At 44.2% G+C, this 22,037-nt stretch overlaps 1 protein-coding gene across 1 annotated transcript in view; it reads right to left on the bottom strand.

Moving 5' to 3' along the window:
• Positions 1–22,037, bottom strand: part of MTRF1 (mitochondrial translation release factor 1) — a 43,084-nt gene that overhangs the window by 5,135 nt on the left and 15,912 nt on the right. Inside the window, exons 3-8 of the mRNA XM_038771102.1 lie at positions 19,785–19,876; positions 17,032–17,113; positions 16,360–16,467; positions 13,830–14,002; positions 8,635–8,752; positions 5,128–5,264 (exon numbers count right to left, since the gene is read on the bottom strand). Coding sequence (XP_038627030.1) covers positions 5,128–5,264; positions 8,635–8,752; positions 13,830–14,002; positions 16,360–16,467; positions 17,032–17,113; positions 19,785–19,876 — 710 coding nt within the window. The remainder of the gene's footprint in view (positions 1–5,127; positions 5,265–8,634; positions 8,753–13,829; positions 14,003–16,359; positions 16,468–17,031; positions 17,114–19,784; positions 19,877–22,037) is intronic.

Raw genomic sequence — 22,037 nt, 5'->3', positions numbered from 1 at the left:
CAGAGAAGTTACGTGACTTGCCCAAAGTCACACAGCTGACAAGTGGCGGAGCCAGGATTAGAACCCATGACCTCTGACTCCCAAGCCCGTGCTCTTTCCACTGAGCCACACCGCTTCTCTGGTATCTACCCCAGCGTTTAGAACAGTGCCTGGCACATAGCAAGTGCCTAAATGCCATAATTATTATTAATATTATTATTTTACATTTAAACATTTTATTTTTACTTTTTAAATTTCGGCATCTTCTTGGATCTTCTTTTTGATACCTTTGAAGTAGAGGATCAGTTTAAAAGACTTTGCCCACATAGTATACGGAGACCTCAGGTGGTCGAGTGACAAAATTGCAAATCTAATTTAAAAGTTTCAAATTAAGGATTTTTTAAAAATGGTATTTGTTCAGCACTTACTATGTGCCAATCACTGTACTAAGCGCTGGGGTAGATACAAGATAGTCGGGTTGGACACAATCCTGTCCCACACAGGGCTAACAGTCTTAATCCCCATTTTACAGATGAGGTAACTGAGGCACAGAGACATTAAGTGACTTAACCAAAGTCACACGGCAGACAAGTGGCAGAGTCAGGATTAGGACCCAGGTCCTTCTGACTCCCACACTCATGCTCTATAATAATAATAATTATTATTATTATGGTATTTGTTAAGCACTTACTATGTGCCAAGCACTGTTCTAAGCACTGGGGTAGATACAAGGTAATCAGGTTGTCCCACATGGGGCTCACAATCTTAACCTCCATTTTACAGATGAGGTAACTGAGGCACAGAGAAGTTAAGTGACTTGCCCAAAGTCAAACAGCTGATAAGTGGCAGGGCCAGGATTAGAACCCATGACCTCTGACTCCCAAGCCCGTGCTCTTTCCATTAAGCCACACTGCTTCACACTGCTTCCCAAGACTAGCAATAAATATTCAAGTTGAAAATACACATTTTATATAGCATGAGGTCCAACGTTTACATAGCAATAACGTCAATGCCATTTTGCAATCTCCGATGACCCAAGAAATGCAATTAAAGGGCAGGAACGGTGTCTACTTCTCTACTGAACTCTCCCGAGCACTTAGTCAAGTGCTCTGTGCACAATAAGCACTCAATAAATATCACTGACTGATACTGTAACTGATTATTGACTTACAGAAAAAAAATAAAACCTAAATCACAAAAGATATAAAGTGTACTTTTACCCCAAAACACAAATTTATTTAATCCCATTTTTAGTTTTTGATAATTTTAAAAACTTCAGAGTCAATCACATCAATCAATGGTATTTACTGAGAACTTACTGTGTGAAGAGCATTCATTCATTCATTCATTCGTATTTATTGAGCACTTACTGTGTGCACAAGCATTTGGGAGAGTACAATACAACAGAGTTGGTAGACACATTCCCGGCCCACAAGGAGCTTAAAATCTGGAGGGGGGAGGCAGACATTAAATTAGATTACAGATAGGTACATAAATGCTGTGGGGCTCAGAGTGAGGGAAATATCAAGTGCTTAAAGGCTACAGATCCAAGTGCATAGGTGACACAGAAGGCAGAGAGAGCAGGGGAAGCGGGTTTAATTGAGAAGGATCCTTTGGAGGAGATGAGATTTTAATAAGGCTTTGAGTGGTGGTCTATTGTACATGAAGGGGGAGGGAGTTCCAGGCCAGAGGGAGGGACCTGGGCAAGGGATTGGCGGTGAGGTAGATGAGACTGAGGTACAGTTAGTTGGCATTAGAGGAGTTTAGTATTCAGCTTGGGTTGTAGTAGAAAATCAGCAAGGTAAGGTAGGACAGGGAGATCTGATTGAGTGCTTGACAGCTGATGGGAAGGAGTTTCTTTTTGATGCAGAGGTGGATGGATGGTCAACCACTGGGGGTTCTTGAGAAGTAGGGAGATATGGACTGAACGTATTTTTAGAAAAATTATCTGGGCAGCAGAGCGAAGTATGGACTGGTATGGACTGAAGTGGGGAGAGAAAGGAGGCAGGCAGGTCAGTGAGGAGGCTGATCAGTAGTCCAGGCAGGATATAAGTGCTTAGATCAGCATAAAAGCAGTTTGAATGAAGAGGAAAGGGCACCTTTTAGCAATGTAGTGAAAGTAGAACTGACGGGCTTTGGTGACACGGAATGAGAGAGATGAGTTGAGGATAACGCCAAGGTTATGGGCTTGTGAGACAGGATGGGGAGAGGTGCTGCTGTGATGGGATGGGAAGTGATGGGAAAGTCAGAGGGAGGACAGGGTTTAGGTGAGAAGGTGACGAGTTCTGTTTTGGACACGTTTAGTTTGAGGTCTACGTCAGGTAGAGATATCCTGAAGGCAGAAGGACATAATAATAATAATAATAATACTAATGTCAGTATTTGTTAAGCTCTTACTATGTGCCAAGCACAATAATAATAATAATAATAATAATAATAATAATAATAATACAGGTATTTGTTAAGCACTTACTATGTGCCAAGCACTGTTCTAAGCACTAGGGTAGATACAAAGTCATCAAGTTGTCCCACATGGGGCTCACAGTCTTAATCCCCATACAGATGAGGTAACTGAGGCCCAGAGAAGTTAAGGGACTTGCCCAAAGTCACCCAGCTGACAAGTAGTGGAGCCGGGGTTTGAACCCATGACCTCTGACTCCAAAGCCCGGGCTCCTTCCACTGAGCCACACTGCTTCTTTGGGGGAACAGTGAAGAAGAGAGGTCAGGATGGAAAGGTGGATTAAGGAGGACCCAGAATTGAGTCTTGAGGGACTCCCAGAGTTAGGGGGTGGAAGGCAGAGGAGGAGCCCACAAAAGAGATTGAGGAGTGGCCAGAGAGACTGGAGGCGCACCAAGAGAGGACAGTATCAAGTGAAGCCAAGGTTGGATAATGTTCAAGGTAAAGGCTGGTGGTTCATAGTGTTCAAGGCAACTGAGAGGTTGAGGATTAGGATGGAACAGAAACCACTGGATTTGGCAAGAAGGTCACTGGTGTTCTTATAACGGGCAGTTTCCATGGACTAAAGATGTGGGAGTCAGACTGCAGAGGGTCAAGGTGAGGATTGGAGAGGAGGAAGAGAAGGCAGCAGGTGTAGACAACTCGCTTGAGGAGTTTGGAGAGGAAGGATAGGAAGGTGAGGGGGTGATAAACAGAGGGAGCCGTGAGGTCAAGGGAGGGTCTTTGAGGATAGAGGATACATGAGCATGTTTGAAAGCGGTGGGGTAAAAGCCATGGAAAGTGAACGGTTGAAGATGGTGGGCAGGGAGGGAAGAAGGGATAGAGTAAGTGCATAAAGGGATGGGATCACAGGCGCAGGTGGAGGAAGAAGCCTTTGAGAGGAGGCGAGAGATCTCGAGATACTGCTGGGAAACAGTTTTAATTAAAAAGGAAGATATATTTTCAATCAACTTCAAAACTGCCACACAACGGGTTTGTTTCAATTTATAAATTGAACCATAGTGGTAAATTTCCGCTATAACCAATGAATTAAAATATAAGCTTTTCTCTGAATTTCTATCAACTTTTTTTCTCCTTCCTCCTCATCTTCTTTGGTTTACAAAAACTCATTTTCCCCAGAAGCTCAAATCACTTTACCTGTATTACTATATCAATTCACATACATACTTATAAAATATGTCAGAAGCAGTGTGACCTAATGGAAATTAATCAATCAGTGGTGTTTATTGAGCATGAACTATGTACAGAGTACTGTCCTAAGTGCTTGGGAGAGTACAATCCATCAGTTGTAGATATCCTTGACCACAGCGAGCTGAGCACAGGACCAAGTAAGAGACCTGGGTTCCAATCCCAGCTCTCCCATTTCCCTGCTGTGTGACCCTGGGCAAGTCACTTTACTTGTCTATGCCTCAGTTTCCTCACCCGTACAAGGGGAATTAACTACCTGCTCCCTATCCCCTTTTGACCGTGAGACCCATGTGTGTCTATTTAATTATCTAGGCTGTGTATCCTATATAATTATCTGGTATCTACCCAGTGCTTAGCATGTAGTAAGAGCTTAATAAATACCACAATTATTATTATTACTAATAAAGTAAATGGAGCAAGAGTAATTTTATTCAATCGGCTGTCCTCTGTCCACCAGCAATCGATCCATTTACTTCATTTTCATTAACTTTTTTATGAACACATACTGTAAAATGGAAAGTATATTCCTTCTCCCCATCTAGACTGTAAGCTCCTTTTGGACAGGGAATGTGTCTATCAACTCTGCTACATTGTAATCTCTCCAGCCTTTGTACAGTGCTCTGCACACAATCAGTGCTCAATAAACATGATTGATGGCTATCCTCTATCAGTTCACCAAAAGTAAAGCATCAAAACAGTTGAAGTGAACAAAGTAGCAGAGACAGATACAAGTCATGTGTCTACTCGAGTGCTTAGTACAGTGCTCAGCTCATAGAAAGCACTTAACCAATACCAGAATTATTACATTAAGTATTTTTTAGAAACTGGCATCTTATGGTTGCCAGGGCTTTTGGAGACCCAATGGTAAGTTTGCTATATGACAAGCAAATAACTTGCCCAATGTCACGGAGCAGGGGCGGGAGGTAGACAAAAAACAGCAGGAAGACTTTTTCTGGCTCCTTACTGGTTCCATCTTGACAATACTATGTCCAGTAAAAGTAAAAATCTCTAGAATGTCATCACTGCACAAGAGACTACTTGCATCAAGTTTATTATCATGTTTATAAGTGGGATAAATTGGTGTGAAAATCATGTGAGCCCAATGTTTGGTACAGATAGTCTCTGTTGCTGAATTGTACTTTCCAAGTACTTAGTACAGTGCTCTGCACACAGTAAGTGCTCAATAAATACGACTGAAAGAATGAATGTCTAAACGTGGGAGTAATGTGGGTGAGAAGGCTTCTTTAAACAATAAATGCAGTACCAATTTTACTGATGGACTTTTTGAACTCTTTTAGGAGTGCAGCCCCCTCCAGGCTAAGTAACTGTCCACCCCTGCCCTAAAGTCAGTGACACAGGGGAGAATCAAACTCAACAGTCCTTTCTGGTGGGATTCTCCCCAGTGCTAACAGACCATCTAGCAACAAGCACAGCCTGGACTGCGCGAAGCCCAAACCCAAAGTTACGACGCTCCCCACATCAGAAATTTCAAGATTCCTTACCTGCAGTTTTCTAGCACTGAGTTTCTGACTCTGTTCTCTCTCAAGGGTCTTCTGGTAGAGTTTGGCTCTCAACACTCGCATGGCCGTATCTTTATTTCGAAGTTGTGATCGTTCCTGTTGGCACTCCACCACTAGCCCTATAAAATTAGGGGAAATGGGGAACAGCAGGACTCATTATAATGTCATAAATAGATAAAGAGTTGGTGACCATTCCTTCACTTTGATGCTTTCTCACAATGATAAAGGGATTAGAATGAGGATAAAATGAGCACAGTAACTGCAGTTAGTGAAAGGTTCATATTATACATTACAACATTACATTACAATTTACATTAGGGTCACATCTTCTCCAAGAAGCCATCCCCAATTAAGCCCTCTTTTCCCAGCTCCCTCTCTCTTCTGCCTCCGTTTTCGCCCTACGCGCTTGGATCTATGACCTTAGGGCATTTGATATTTGCCCCTCCCTCAGCCCCACAGTGGGAGAAGCAGCATGGCCCAGTGGAAGGGGAACAGGTCTGGGAGTTGGAGGACCTGGGTTCTAATCCCAGCTCTGATTGCTTGCTGTGTGGCCTTGGGCAAGTCACTTCATTCTGCTGTGCCTCAGTTCCCTCAACTGAAAAATGGGTTTTAAATGCCTGTTCTCCCTCTTACTCATACTGTGAGCTCCATGCAGGACAGGGGCCTAGTTAACCTGTGCCTACCCCAGTGCTTAGAACAGTGTTTGATATATATTAAGGGCTTAACAAATACCAAAAAAGCCCCCCAAAAGTAATGTACATATCTTTAAATTATATATTATACAACATTTATATTAATGTCTTCCTCCTCTGCCAGACTGTCAGCTCACTGAGGACAAGGATAGTGTCTGCTAATTCTGTTGTACTGTACTCTTTCAAGTGCTTAGAACAGTGTTCTGCATGTAGTAAATTCTCCATAAATACTACTGATTGACTGATTACAGTACTTTATTCTTTTTTTATATAATGGCATTTATTAAGCGCTTACTATGTGCCAAGCACTGTTCTAAGCACTGGGGGAGGTTACAAGGTGATCAGGTTGTCCCACGGGGGGCTCACAGTTTTAATCCCCATTTTACAGATGAGGTAACTGAGGCACAGAGAAGTTAAGTGACTTGCCCAAGGTCACACAGCTGACAATTGGTGGAGCCAGGATTTGAACCCATGGCCTCTGACTCCAAAGCCCTTGCTCTTTCCACTGAGCCCCGCTGCTTCTGCTCTTGTATGTCCCTAGTATTCATTCATTCAATCGTATTTACTGAGTGCTTACTGTGTGCAGAACACTGTATTAAGCACTTGGGAGAGTATAATACAACAATAAACTGTCAAATTCCCTGCCCACAACGAGCTTACAATCTTAACATTAAGTCAAAAATGCAACAGAGAAAAGACATATATTTCTTATACTATGTGTTGTGACACTTCCTAATGCTGTTTGACATGGATGTTGTCCAACGAATATTCAAATGAAAATTACAAGGAGCAGAAAATTGAACATTTTTTCATGAAATAACCATTATGCTAAATGCACCTTATAAGAGTCCCCCATGAAACCTCACTAATTTGGAATGAAGGGAGGGAGGAGTTCAAACTGCACTACTGAAAAGTTCAAATTGGAGAAAAACTTTTTTTTAATGTACAGAGGATAAGGCAGCAACCAGAAGGTTAAGTTTTGTACCTGCCTGGACTGTGAGCCCCATATGGGGCAAAGTTTGTATTCGCTCAGATGATCTTATATCTCCCCCAGTGCTTAGTACAGTACTTGGCATGTAGTAAGCGCTTAGCAAATGCCACAGTTATTATTATCGCTCTCAGTTTTGCCACAACTCGTTTTCACTAAGCATTTTGGGGACGTTTTGATCACTTGATCATCTGCCTTTGATTCTTTCCCATGCGACTGCTGCCCAGCACAGGTGAATCCACTTTGATGCTTCGGCTTAGACCTTCCCACTATGGGTAACCCTATACGGCAGAGCTCTAAGCTTCATCAGTATACACAAACTCTCCTACCACGATAAGGTGTCGATTCGCAGGAGGCAGCAGTTAAGCACACATCCGTAATTTATTTATTTATATTAAAATCTGCCTCCCCCTCTAGACTGCGAGCTCGTCGTGAATAGGGAAAGTGCCTACCAATTCACTTACAATGTTCTCTCCTAAGCATTTAGTACAGTGCTCTGCACACGGTCAGTGCTCAATAAATACAATCGATTGAATCTGTTGATGCAAGGCTGTTTAGATGCAGTCTGACCCGGGGGCGGAGGAGACCGCTAGGTGTTGGCATGTAGTGTCAGACACAGGTCATTATTACAACACAAGTTTTCCGTAACAAGAACCAGATACATCCAAATCACCACAAATGTTGCTCTAAATTTCCCTATTCTACATAGTTTTGCTTTACCGGGCTATATGACTGAAATGCTTCCAGTTTTGCCTGCTGAGGCTTTGTTTCCCATCTCTGGGGTAGCTCCCTGCTTTTCCACCTTCTTTAAAAGGCGATAAAGCATTATTGTTCTGCCAGGAAAGGCTTGCAGCTGAAAACCTCCCGGGAGGGGCAACAGCCAGCTAGCCAGGAAGCCACCCAAATAGCAAGCAGCCAGCCAGCAAGCATCTGGTCGGCAAGGGGCCAGGACCAACTGCTAGCCAGCCAGTTTACCAACTAAACATCCAGCCAAGCAACAGGAATCTAGCCAGTGGGAGTAACTTTTGAATGCATAAACAACTTTAATCTCAGGTTATGACTAACAGCAAACAAAAATGCAGGAAATTGCTTTGTTCTCTACTCCAAAAAAGTATGAGTCTATGTGTTGGTGTGTCACGATACACTTTTCATGAAAGAGCTAGGAATATGAGCACCCATTATAGCATGAGGACTATCTGAGCATGTTAACCAACTCTATTAGACTGTACTCTCCCAAGTACTTAGTACAGTACTCGGCCTACAGTAAGTGCTCAATAAATATCAATCAATCAATCGTATTTATTGAGCGCTTACTGTGTGCAGAGCATTGTACAAGTACAAGTTGGGAACATATAGAGACAGTCCCTACCCAAAAGTGGGCTCACAGTCTAGAAGGGGGAGACAGAGAACAAAACCAAGCATATTAACAAAATTAAATAAATAGAATAGATATGTACAAGTAAAATAAATAGAGTAATAAATATGTACAAACATATATACAGGTGCTGTGGGGAAGGAAAGGAGGTAAGACGGGGGATAGAGGGGGGGCGAGGGGGAGAGGAAGGAGGGGGTTCAGTCTGGGAAGGCCTCCTGGAGGAGGTGAGCTCTCAGTAGGGCCTTGAAGGGAGGAAATTGACTGATGTGGGAAAAGGTGATTTGTGTTAGATTGTTTTTCCCCAAGAAATGTTTTCAGGAGTACAATTCCGATTTGCAGGGCGGTATGCCTGCAGTAATTGCTTTCCTTGAACAAGATTTAGTTGAAAGATGGAAAGACATATAAAAAAAAAAAAGCCAAGAAGGCATACCCACCTGTGGGAGTATGAACAATTCTTACAGCACTGTCAGTTGTATTAACATGTTGTCCTCCAGCTCCTTTGGCTCGAAACGTGTCTATACGCAAATCCTTGGGGTCCACTTTAACATCCACCTAGGATTAATAAAAGCATCACTAAGATGTGTCTTTAACAGAAAAGTTTTCGTAGCAAGTTTTTTTTTGAACAGCAGCGTGGCTAGTAGAAAGAGCAGGGGCCTGGGAGCTAGAGGACCTGAGATCTTATCCCAACTCTCTGCCAACTGCCTTTCATGTGACCTTGGGCAAGTCACTTCACTTCTCTGGGCCTCTGTTTCCTCATCTAAAAAATGGGGATTCGATACCTATACTCCTCCTACATAGACTGTGAGCCCCATGTGGGACAGAGACTCTGTCCAACCCAATTAACTTCTATCTACCGCAGGACTTACAACAGTGCTTGACACATAGTAAGTGCTTAACAAATAACATAAATACAATAGCAGTGCTTGGCGTATAGTAAGTGCTTAATAAATACCATAATTATTATTATTAATTACTCTGTAATTTATTTATATTGTCTGCCTCCCCCTCTAGACCGTAAGCTTGCTGTGGGCAGGGAATGTGCCTTACAACTCTGTGATAATAATGATGGTATTTGTTAAGCACTTACTATGTGCAAAGCGCTGTTCTAAGCGCCGGGGAGGATACAAGGTGATCAGGTTGTCCCACGTGGGGCTCACAGTCTTAATCCCCATTTTACAGATGAGGTAAACTGAGGCACAGAGAAGTTAAGTGACTTGCCCAAAGTCACACAGATTTGAACCCATGACCATACTGTATACGGTTACACTGTACTCTCCCAAGTGTTTGATACAGTGTTCTGCACAAAGTAAATGCTCAATAAAAATGACTGACTGATTGACTAAACGATGGGTGGTACATCAAGCCTTTGGCTAGAACACGAGCCACGGGCTGGGCTGGTTGCCCTGACGCCTACTTTCATTGTAGCAGCAAGCCTCTTAGGTGATTCATCAATCATATTTATTGAGCGCTTACTGTGTGCAGAGCACTGTACTAAGCGCTTGAATGCAAGTGTTCAAGAGCTCCGCCCCACCCACCCCAAGGGCCTCCCTGCCATGTTCTTCCACCTGTTCCTGCCCCTGGGTGTGGTCAGGGCCCTCCAGATGGTGACTTCCAGCTCTTGTACATATTTACCATTCTATTCATTTTGTTAATGATGTGCATTTAGCTTTAATTCTGTTTGTTCTGATGACTTGACACCTGTCCACGTGTTTTGTTCTGTTGTCTGTCTCCCCCTTCTAGACTGTGAGCCCGTTGTTGGGTAGGGACCGTCTCTATACGTTGCCAACTTGTACTTCCCAAGTGCTTAGTACAGTGCTCTGCACACAGTAAGCGCTCAATAAATACGATTGAATGAATGAATGAAAGGGAAGCTGGAAGTGGCAACGTTGGCTGCACTGTGGCCCTGGTTCCTCTGTAGGGCTCTTGACGAGCCTTGTACCCATTTCCCCCATTGCTCCCTAAAACTGGGCCCAGCAACCAGATTTAGTCGACCACTCCTACGAGAATGTTAAAATATGACCAAATGGTTACTATTTGTGTGCCTGGAAGCAACACTGCTAAACACTTAAAGATCTCTAACGCAACCCTCGTTTCCCACAGGCCACATGTGAGAGGAATCTTACAGGCTCCAATATACGGCACTGATCGACACGGCCTTCGCTTGATAGTTGCAGATTTCTGTTCTCGGTTTCACCTATTTGAATTTGGTGGGACCTGCACTGGTGGCTCACTGCCAGGCCCCGGCCCTGCCCACAAATCCTCGGTCGTCTGCTAACTCTTTGGTAGGTCACCAGCTGCTGCGGACCCAAGTGTTCAGTGGATGGCCATGGGTCTCGGTTTCCTCAAATATAAAATGGGGATTAAATCCTACTTCCTCCTACTTAGATTGTGAGCCCCATGTGGGACAGAGCCTGTGTCCAACCTGTTAAACTTGGATCTAGCCCAGAGCTTACAACAGTGCTTGACATATAGTAAGCATTTAACAAATGTCACAAAAAAAGGCCCAGAAGCCTGTGAGTTGTTGAATGACCCCATCTGCAGGGCTTCTGGAAGCAATCCCCCAGGAATATCAAATAACACCTCTACAGAAGTGTTGCGGGCAGTTGTAAATACTCAACTGGTGAAAAAACTGGAGCAAAAAGGCGTTGAGGGGGTAGTTGGGGATATGACCTGAGAAGAAAAGAGAAGCAGCATGGTCTAGTGGAAAGAGCCCTAGGAGTTAGAAGGACCTGAGTTCTAATCCCTGCCCTTCCACTTGTCTCCTGTGTGACCTTAGGCAAGTCACTTCCTCCCTTCAAAGCCCTATGGAGAGCTCACCTCCTCCAAGAGGCCTTCCCAGACTAAGCCCCCTTTTTCCTCTCCTCCTCCCCATCCCCCTGCCCTCCTTCCCCTCCCCACAGCACCTGTATATTTGTTTGTACAGATTACTCTATTGATTTTACTTGTACATATTTACTAGTCTATTTATTTTGTTAATGATGTGCACATAGCTTTAAATCTATTTGTTCTGATGAGTTTAACACCTGCCTATGTGTTTTGTTTTGTTGTCTGTCTCCCCCATCTAGACTGTCAGCCCATTGTAGGGTGGGGACTGTCTCTATATGTTGCCGACTTGTACTTCCCAAGAGCTTAGTACAGTGCTCCGCACACAATAAGCACTCAATAAATACGATTGAATGAATGAATGAATGAACTTCTTGGTTCTAAGACTGTGAGCCCTATGTGGCACTGGGACTGTGTCCAACATGATTAGCTTGTATATACTCCAGTGCTTAGTACAGTGCTTGGCACATAATAAACACTTAACAAATACCATTTTAAAAAAATAATGAGGGAAAGCATACCAGACACAGACCCAGACAGAGTTTTGAGACGGACTCTGAAGATAAGGAGATTTGTGGTCAGGCAGATTGGCAGGAAGGAGGAGCTCTAGGAAGGAAGAAGGGTATGAGCAAGGGATTCAAACAGCAACTCCTGACCTTCGACTTTAAGGCACTCAATCAGTTCTCCCCTCCTACCTCATCTCACTGTTCTTCTGTTAAAACCCGGTACACGCCACTGATTGATTGACTGACGGAAGTGACTTGCCCAAGATCATACAGCAGATAAGTGGCAGAGCCAGGATTAGAACCCAGGTCCTGTGCCCTTTCCAGTAGGCCACGCTGCTTCTATCTAGGGAGTGGGGATGGCTAGCCACCCACTGAACAGACGAGGCTGTGGCAACTGCTATTGATGCCTACTTGTTTCATTTTGTTGTCTGTCTCCCCCTCCTAGATTGTGAGCCCGCTGTTGGGTAGGGACCGTCTTTATATATTACCGATTTGTACTTCCCAAGCGCTTAGTGCATGGTGCTCTGCACATAGTAAGCGCTCAATAAATACGATTGAATGAATGAACGAATGAACTGGTGACCGACCAAAAAGGCAGTGGACAGGAGGATTTTGTGGATGGGCCGGGGAACACTTGGTTCCTCTAACACCAACCTACTCGCTGTAACTCAGTTTCACCTACCTTGCCTCCAACTCCTTGCTCACATCCTCTTTCTGGCCTGGAACACCCTCTGTCTTCATTCCTGACGCAGACCACGACTCTCCCCACCTTCAAAGCCCTACTAAAGTCACATCTCCTCCAAGAGGCTTTCCCCGACAAAGCCCTTCTTTTCCCTATTCACTCACCCTTCTGTGTAATCTACACATTTGGATATGTACCCCTTAAGCATTAGTCACGCCACCCTAAGCCCCATAGCACTTCTGCATATATTTTTACACTCCACCACTTCCCCTAGCTGTAATTTTAACACCTATCTCCCCCTCAAGACTGTAAGGCCTTTGAGGGCATAGACCCTATCAACTCTGCTGTACTGTACTCTTCTAAGTACTTGATGCAGTGCCCTGAACACAGTAAACACCACTGATTGATTGACTAATTCAGGGGATGGAGCTGGGAGAGTTGAGAATGAGGCACTTTGGGAAAATGAGCTTGCAAGGAATGAAGGTGTAGAAGAAAGTCGCTAGTAAAAAACAGCTTTCTTATGAGTGCCTATACCTAGGTGATGATTGTTTAGATGGAGAGGAAAGGACATGACTGGGTGTTGAAATGCTTGCTGTGTGACCTTGAGTAAGTCACTTAATTTCTCTGTGCCTCAGTTCCCCTTTTCTCCCTCCTACTTAGACTGTGAGCCCCAGGTGGGATAGGAACTGTGTCCAACCTAATTCACTTATATCTACACCAGCGCTCAAAACAGTGTTTGACACATAGTAAGTACTTAACAAATACCATAAACCTGCCTGCCCCCCACCGCGCCCCACACAAAACAACAACAACCAATAAAAACAAGGAGTTAAGGATCATACCAAGGGTGTGGGCTTCAGACACAGAGAGGATTGTGGTGGTAACAACTGTGATAGGAAAATACGTGAAGAAATGGATTTGAGAAGGATAACAGTTCAGTTTTGGAGACGTTGACCTTGTTTGTGATGCTGTAGGCAAAAGGCACTGAAGATTGCAGAGGAGATATATTCATAACAATAATAATAATAATAATGATGGTATTTGTTAAGCGCTTTCTATGTGCAAGGCACTGTTCTAAGCACTGGACTGCTAAGGTGGCTCAGGGGATGGCATGTCCAGAAAGGTGAGGGGATTAATCAGGGAACACCACTCGGACGAGGTGACTTTTTAATTAAGCAATGGTATTTACTGAGGGCTTACTAAATAGCAGAACACTGTGCAAATGCTTGGGAGGAGGTAACAACGGACACTCCTGAAAACTTGGGGGCATTCTGGCACAATGCAAGCCTGAATGCCAGGGAAACAGTGTGGCCCAGTGGAAAGCACAAACCTTGGAGTCAGAGAACCTGGGTTCTAATCCCACCTGCAGCATTTGCCTGCTGTGTGACCATGGCCAAGTCACTTAACTTCTCTGTGCCTTGGGCTCCTCATCTGTAAACTGGGAATCCTCTCTCTCAGACCAAAAGCCCCAGTTGGGACCAAGACCAAGACTACGTCTGACCTGATTATCTCGCACCTACCCCCAGCACTTAGTACAGAGCTCGGCTCATAGTAAGCGCTAAACAAATAGGACACTTGTTCCTGGAGTGCCACCCTCTGGGTTTCTTAAAGACTTTACCTCATCAGGTTGAGGGAGGATGATAACTGACATGGTCCCAGTGTGAATACGCTGCATCCTTGATGACAAGCCCACTTCAGGAATTCGCTGGACGCGGTGAATTCCACCTTCATACTTCAGGTGCCTGTAGACACGGTCTCCGGAAACACGGGCAGCAGCATGGTGCAGCCCACCTTCCAAATCAAAGAAACTGGATTTATGGCATGAAGACTCTGGGCATCGAAGCCCTCTGCTGCTCGCTCAATAGGACAATGACGACGTCTAATGCTACCACCACTAGTAAGTCAGTCGTATTTACTGAGCATTTTCTGTGTGCTGAGTACAGTACTGAGAGCTTGGGAGAGTACAATATAACAATAAATGGACACATTCCCTGACCATAACAAGCTTGCAGTCTACTGCTACTACTCCCCCATTATGAGCTCATCCTCTCTGTTCTCACTGTCCACTATCCCCCAGCCTGCACCCTCTGTTTCAGCTGGGAGTCTTCAGACGACTCCTTCTTCCTACATCTTTCTCCTGCCTCTGGACCTTCGCAGAGATCATTCATTCATTCATTCGTATTTATTGAGCGCTTACTGTGTGCACAGCACTGTACTAAGCGCTTGGGAAGTACAAGTTGGCGACCTATAGAGATAGTCCCTACCCAACAATGGGCTCACAGTCTAGAAGGGGGACACAGACAACAAAACAAAACACATGGACAGGTATCAAATCGTCAGAATAAATAGAATTAAAGCTAAACGCACATCATTAACAAAATAAATAGAATAGTAAATATGTACAAGTAAAATAGAGTAATAAATCTGTACAAACATATATACAGGTGCTGTGGGGAGGGGAAGGAGGTAGGGCTGGGAGGATGGGGAGGAGAAGCGGAAAAAGGGGGCTCAGTCTGGGAAGGCTCTGCTGGGAAGGCCTCCAGGAAGAGCAGGAGCAGCAGGAGAGGAGCAGAGCAGGAGCAGGAGCAGGGAAAGCAGGAGCAGAGCTAAGCAGCAGGAGCAGCAACAGAGCAGGAGCAGAGCAGAGGAGCAGAGTAAGAGCAGGAGCAGCAAGAGCAGATCAGGAGCAGAGGAGCAACCCACCTGCTGGATCTGTCAATCTCCACCCATCTATCCTCCCATTTCTTTCCCGTCACTTACAACCTTCCTGAACACTGACATCCTCTATGGAGCTGTTCTGATTTAATCATTTACAGCCATTGCACCTTTCTAGCTCCTAATTCCACACCCTTACAGACCCCATTTGGAGACAAGTGAATTTTCCCACAGTTAGTCATTTTTGTCTCCTTAAGACTTGATATTCCTTAAGAGTAGATCTTTTGCATTGGAATCTAACAGCCCCCTGAGTAGATCAGAGCAAAGTTGGTGACCACTAAATATTTCTGATAACAAAGGAAACCTTCCCCAATTAATTTGCAACTCTCTAGGGATGTTGAGAGTCGCCTTTATCAATCAATCAATCGTATTTATTGAGCGCTTACTGTGTGCAGAGCACTGTACTAAGCGCTTGGGAAGTACAAGTTGGCAACATATAGAGACAGTCCCTACCCAACAGTGGGCTCACAGTCTAAGAGGGGAGACAGAACAAAACCAAATATACTAACAAAATAAAATAAATAGAATAGATAGGTACAAGTCAAATAAATAAATAAATAAACTGAGTAATAAATATGTAGAAACATATATACAGGAGCTGTGGGAAAGGGAAGGAGGTAAGACGGGGGGTATGGAGAGGGGGACGAGGGGGAGAGGAAGGAAGGGGCTCAGTCTGGGAAGGCCTCCTGGAGGAGCTGAGCTCTCAGTAGAGCCTGGAAGGGAGGAACAGAGCTAGCCTGGCGGATGGGCAGAGGGAGGGCATTTCAGGCCCGGTGTATGACGTGGGCCGGGGGTCGATGGAGGGACCGGCGAGAACGAGGCACGGTGAGGAGATTAGTGGCAGAGGAGTGGAGGGTGCGGGCTGGGCTGCAGAAGGAGAGAAAGGAGGTGAGGTAGGAGGGGGCGAGGTGATGGAGAGCCTTGAAGCCATGGGTGAAGAGTTTCTGCCTGATGTGCAGATTGATTGGTAGCCACTGGAGATTTTCGAGGAGTGGACTAACATGTCCAGAGCGTTTCTGGACAAAGACAATCCGGGCAACAGCATGAAGTATGGATTAAAGAGGGGAGAGACACGAGGATGGGAGATCAGAGAGAAGGCTGATACAGTAGTCCAGACGGGATAGGATGAGCCTTTAGTTTTTATATATTCATTTCCTTTATTATGATTCATCCTGATGCACATATATTCCCTCCTGTTACATCCTTATTCCTCCTATTCCCACTTTGTGTAAATATTTTTTGTCTGTCTCGCTCATTGGATTGTGGGGAGATTTCCAGGAGCTGAGAACTATGTTCTGTACCGGACAGGCATTCACTGAACATCACTGATAGACTAGTTTACTTCTGTATAATGGTGATCCAGACCATAATAAAAGGAATAGCAGAGTTCAGCACCTCCACCAGTTGATAAAAGTGCTTAGAATATAGCATACCATAGTCTGCTGGGGTATAATTAAGAATCTCAAAGGTCCAGTGTTTATAATATGCATATTTCTGGTACATTTCAAACATTTCTTTGGTAAACTGCTGGCAGATATCACCTAAAAATGCAAAAAAATTACATAACAAAAGATGAGGACAAGAACGTGTCTTTTGTTACCATGATGATTTAAAAAACACCTTCTTGATTTTTGTAAATATTAGCCTAAATTTTCATCACTACTACAACACACAGCAGTCAGGATTTCCAAGCACTGCGATCTTAGAGGAACAGAGGGTAAATTTCCAGTCCTTTCAAAACACAGGAAATTTCCCGGTACATTACTTCATTACTTGCACCACTCTAAAACTGTTATAATTGACCCATTTCTACAATTGGGCTGAGCAAGAAATTAACTGTTTCTGGAATTGTCTCACAGACTCTTATTTAAGGGAAAAAAATTGTGTTGCAGGTATAATTTCTGAAACTTATTTGCCATTAAGACTGAAAATTAAGTAGTGCAGTGTTTGGAAGATGAAAAATTACAAATAAAGAGAAATCACAACACTTTAAAAGTTGAAAAGAAACGGAAAAGGTGCCAAAAGCTATTGCTGTAGTATAAGCAAAAATTATTAAGTACTTTCGAAAATGGGTGGGTTTTTTCACATTGGGTGATTTTGCTGACCTCCTGTTGTTCTGCCAGATATGACTTCTAAAATAATATCATTCTTGTCATCCTTTTCCTTTGGCACTAAACCCTGGAAGAGCTGGAAAGGAAGAAAAGAGCATTATCAATCAATCCATGGTATTTACTGAGCTTTTAACTACGTGCAGAAAGCAGTGTACTGTGTGCTTTGGAGAGTACAATCGAGTAGGTAGACATGTTCCGTGCCCACAGGGAGATTACAGACTGGAGAGGGAGAAAAACACTAGAAGAAGTTACAGGTGGACATGAATATAAGTGCATGGAGGTAGGGTGCAAAATCAAAGTGATTAAGGGGTAAGACCTAGGTGCATAGGCAACACAGAGGGAAGGCAAATAGGGGCAGTGAGGGTTGAGTCGGGGTAAAGCCTCTTGAGAATACGATCGGAGTTGGATTCTGAAGATAGGGAGAGTAGTGGTCTGTGGACATGACGGAGGATGGAGTTCCAGGCCAAAGGAAGGATATGGGTAACGGGTTGGTGGCAAGAAAGACGAGACTGAGGTACAGTGAGTAGGTTGGCATTAGAGGAGTGAGGTGTGTAGGTTGGTTGAGGTAGAAGACCAGTACTAGGAGGAGATGGGTGGGCAACCATTGGAGATTTTTCAGGAGGGGGGAAGATGTGGACTGAGTGTTTTTTTCAGAAAAATGATCCAGGCATCAGAGTGAAGTATGGACTGGAGAGGGGAGAGATAGGAGGCAGCAGGAAGGTCAGCAAAGAGGCTGATGCTGTAGCCAAGAGGGATAGGATAAGTGTTTGGATCAATGCAGTAGCAGTCTGGATGGAGAGGAAAGGGTGGGTTCTAGAGATGTTGTGAAGGTACAGTCAACAGGATTTGGTGACTGGCTGAATACAAGGGTGGAACGAGAGAAATGAGTCAAGAAAATGCCAAGATTATGGGCTTGTGAGAGAGGGAGGACAGTTACGGGAAAATCTGGTGGGGGACAGAATTTGGGTGGGAAGATAAGGAGTCCTCCACATGATTTTATTTGTTTTGCCATCTTAACTGAAGTAACCAAAGGTTTATGAGAAGAGTGGCTGTGCTTAGATAAAAGTGGGGTATATACAAGGATCTCAAACTACTAAAAAACAAGTTTTATCACACTCCACTGAGGTTTCGGTTCCCAATATTTTGTGATCCCAGTGACTTTAGACAGACCATAAATGGTGATTTAACAAGGAGTTCTTTTATGTTTTCTAAAATATATTTATTCTAAAATCTCAAGTTTTTCATTGAATTTCCTTTAGGTTTGCACTTTATAATTTTCCCCAAACACTAGCTTCATTCATCCAAAAGGAAGAACACAGCTTTGAAAACCCTGTATCATCTGTATCATTCTCTCCCACCTGAGATAACAGCATAGTTCCCTGCTTGCCTGGCTCTGTCTGCACTCCCTGACCACAAAAATCCCCAACAGGCTGAAGCAGAGATCATCACAGGCGCAAGTGGACGAGGGGTATTTTCCAAATAAAGTAACCAGACAGCACTGCTTGGGAGGAAAGTTGATTCAGTTATCCAAATCGTCAGTTTCACAGCACTATGGTTGGCTCCAAAGAGTTCAAATAATCGGCTTGCTCCGGAGTCTGAAACTCTTGATACACGGGCTAGAGACAGTCCACATACGGGTTCGGTTGTCCCCATTGCTGGAGATGTGCCCCTATGGAAATGGCTCAGGAGTTTTCCTATATGGGCAGCACTGAGGAGAGGGGCAGGATTAAAACTCACACATATTGGCTTTTGAAGCTCTGACTTGAAAAGGACCCCCGAGCAGGGACACAATTTAACACGGATTGGGTCCAACTTGGATCAGCTTGGATCTACCCCAGCGCCTGGTAGAGTGCCTGGCACAAAGAAAGCGCTTAACAGATACCATTAAAAAAGTTAGTAATAGTAGAGCTGTCTTTCAGTTCAATTTGCCGATGGCTTTGCCGATGGCAAGAACAGTGCTTTGCACATAGTAAGCGCTTAATAAATGCCATTTAAAAAAAAAGACCGCATTCAGGAACATGAGTGTCTTTGAGAGAGAGGCTCCAATAGTGCCTTTTTTCTGGCTCCTTGACATTTGGGTATGTATTGCTCAGACACCACTGGCTAAGAGGGGAAAGGTATATTCTGTATACCCTCTAGTGAGGCTCAGAAGTTCAGTGACAGCTTGGAAATCCAGAATCTGGAAATCCAGAATCTGCGACATATTTTTTTTTCTTTAAATGGTATTTGTTAAGTGCTTACTATGTGCCAGGAACTGCTGGGCTAGATACGAGCTAATCAGGTTGGTCACAGTTCCTGTCCCACATGAGGTTCACGGTCATAATCCCATTTTACAGATGAGGTAACTGAGGCACAGAGAAATTAAGCTATTTGCCCAAATGGCACAGGCAGGATTAGAACCCAGGTCCTTCCGACTCACAGTCCCGTGATCGATTCAATAGACCGTGCTGCTTCTCAATTCCAAACTCTTCCTGTAGAGTTCCCTTCCAGGGAAGGCTCTGGGGAACTCCTGAGGGATACGGAGTTGCTACAGCTGAGCGAGACAGGAGCCCACACAACTTGGTCAAAATTCCGCAAACACAAACCTGTGCTAACATTGATCAAAAATGAATTCCCAAATTCAGTTGGTACTTCACAGCAAAATTCCATTCTTCTGAATAACAAAGGATATCTACGCCATTACATTATAAAGAGGAACATTTTTGACTTTGTAACCATGGAGATGGAAATCATTCCCGGAAACTTACCTCCCTGCACAATGAATTGATTTTTTGTTCAGTGGCCCGCTTTTCTCCTACAGCAAGTTCCAGGAGTTGTTTTTCATCTCTACCATCAAGACCTAAAAATGAACAGAGAAATAAGAATCAAAAAGTTTTTGTTTTTCTTGCTTGTAGAAACTGTAGAGTGTTTATCAAGTTTTAGTCACTCGGGTTTATTCATTTAACTTCAATTATGCTAGAAAGGAAATGAAATGTTGTATGGGCACTGTCATACATGCAAAGGTCTTCAATCCACTGTCCTTAGCAATCATAGTTAAAATAAAAACCTACAAGACCAAGTGGCTGTAATTCATACATATATGTCTAGGGTCAGGGGCACTGGCAACTAAGCACAGACCATGGGACTTGGACTTTGCCAGGATGAGGTCTTTGGAGTTTTGAACTTAAAAAGGGCTGAGGGTAATGTGGATGGAAACATCGCTGAATCTCAGATCTATAAGTTTTTTGTCAGGAGGTCAGTGATTGTAAGGTCAGGCTCCTTCAATTAATCAATAATACTTACTGAGCATTTACTGTGTGCAGAGTACTGTACTATGCTTGGGAGAGTACATATAGGCGTGTTCTTTGCTCATTAGGAGCTTACAGTCTAGAGCGGGAGACAGACAATAAAATACATTATGGATATGTACATAAGTGCTTTGGGGGCTGCTAAGCTCCTTATGGGCAGGAAATACGTTATATTGTACACTCTGGGCATGTTACTCCCCTCCTCAAAAATCTCCAGTGGCTGCCAATCAACCTATACATCAGGCAAAAACTCCTCACCCTCGGCTTCAAGGCTGTCCATCACCTTGCCCCCTCCTACCTCACCTCCCTTCTCTCCTTCTACAGCCCACCCCGCACCCTCCGCTCCTCTGCCGCTAATCTCCTCACTGTGACTTGTTCTCGCCTGTCCCGGCGTCGACCCATGGCCCACGTCCTCCCCCTGGCCTGGAATGCCCTCCCTCCGCACATCGGCCAAGCTAGCTCTCTTCCTCCCTTCAAAGCCCTACTGAGAGCTCACCTCCTCCAGGAGGCCTTCCCAAACTGAGTCCCCTCCTCCCCCTCCCCATCCCCCCGGCCTTACCTCCTTCCCCTCCCTACAGCACCTATATATATGTATATATGTTTGTACATATTTATTACTCTATTTATTTATTTATTTTACTTGTACATATTTATTCTGTTTATTTTGTTAATATGTTTTGTTGTCTGTCTCCCCCTTCTAGACTGTGAGCCCGCTGTTGGGTAGGGACCGTCTCTATATGTTGCCAACTTGTACTTCCCAAGCGCTTAGTACAGTGCTCTGCACACAGTAAGTGCTCAATAAATACGATTGAATGAATGAATGAATGTTCTGATCACAATAAACACTCAATAAATACAGGATATAAATCCAAGTGGCACAGAAGGGAGAGGGAGTAGTGGAAAAGATGGTTTAATTGGGGAAGGCCTCCTGGGGCAGATGTGACTTTAGTAAAGGTTTTGAGGTGGTGGTCTGACTGATATGAAGGGGGAGAAAGTTCCAAGCCAGAGGCAGGATGTGGAAAAGGGGTCAACAACGAGATTACGAGATCAAGGTACAGTGAGTAGGTTGGTGTTAGAGGAACAAAGTGTGCAAGCTGGGTCATAGTAAGAAATCAGAGAGGTAAGGTAGGAGGGGAAAGCTAATTGAGTGCCTTAAAGCAAGTGGCTAAGCATTTCTGTTTCATGTGGAGGTAGATGGGAAACCACTGGAGGCTCTTTAGGAGAAGGAAGATGTGGACTGAACTTTTTTTTAGAAGAACGATCTGGGCAGCAGAGTGAAGTAAGGACTGGAAGTAGGGAGAGACAAGCAGCAGGGGGGTCAGCAAGGAGAAGGATGTAATAGTCAAGGCGGGATAGGATGACTCCTACTTTAAAAAGGATGTTTCTGGTATTCATTTAGGTCTTACTATGTGCCAAGCACTGTACTAAGTGGTGGGGTCGATAATCAGGTTGGACACAGTGCCTGTTCTTCATGGGGCTCACAGTGAAAGGGAGAGGGAGAATAGATAATGAACCCCCCTTTTACAGACGTGGAAACAGACGCACAGAGAAGTTAAGTGACCTGCCCACATACACAACAGGGAAGGGGCAGAGGTGGGATTAGAACCCAAGTCCTCTGACTCTTAGGCATGTGCTCTTCCACTATGCCATGCAGCTTCTTAAGCTATATTATTGGTGATGGTGAGAGTCAGGAATGTGTAAGCTAATATCCCA

Source organism: Tachyglossus aculeatus, chromosome 2 (assembly GCF_015852505.1).
Source record: "Tachyglossus aculeatus isolate mTacAcu1 chromosome 2, mTacAcu1.pri, whole genome shotgun sequence".
In the NCBI taxonomy this organism is placed as follows: domain Eukaryota; kingdom Metazoa; phylum Chordata; class Mammalia; order Monotremata; family Tachyglossidae; genus Tachyglossus; species Tachyglossus aculeatus.
The sequence above is the reverse complement of the archived record's forward strand: the minus strand, read 5'-3'. Positions and strand labels throughout refer to the sequence as shown.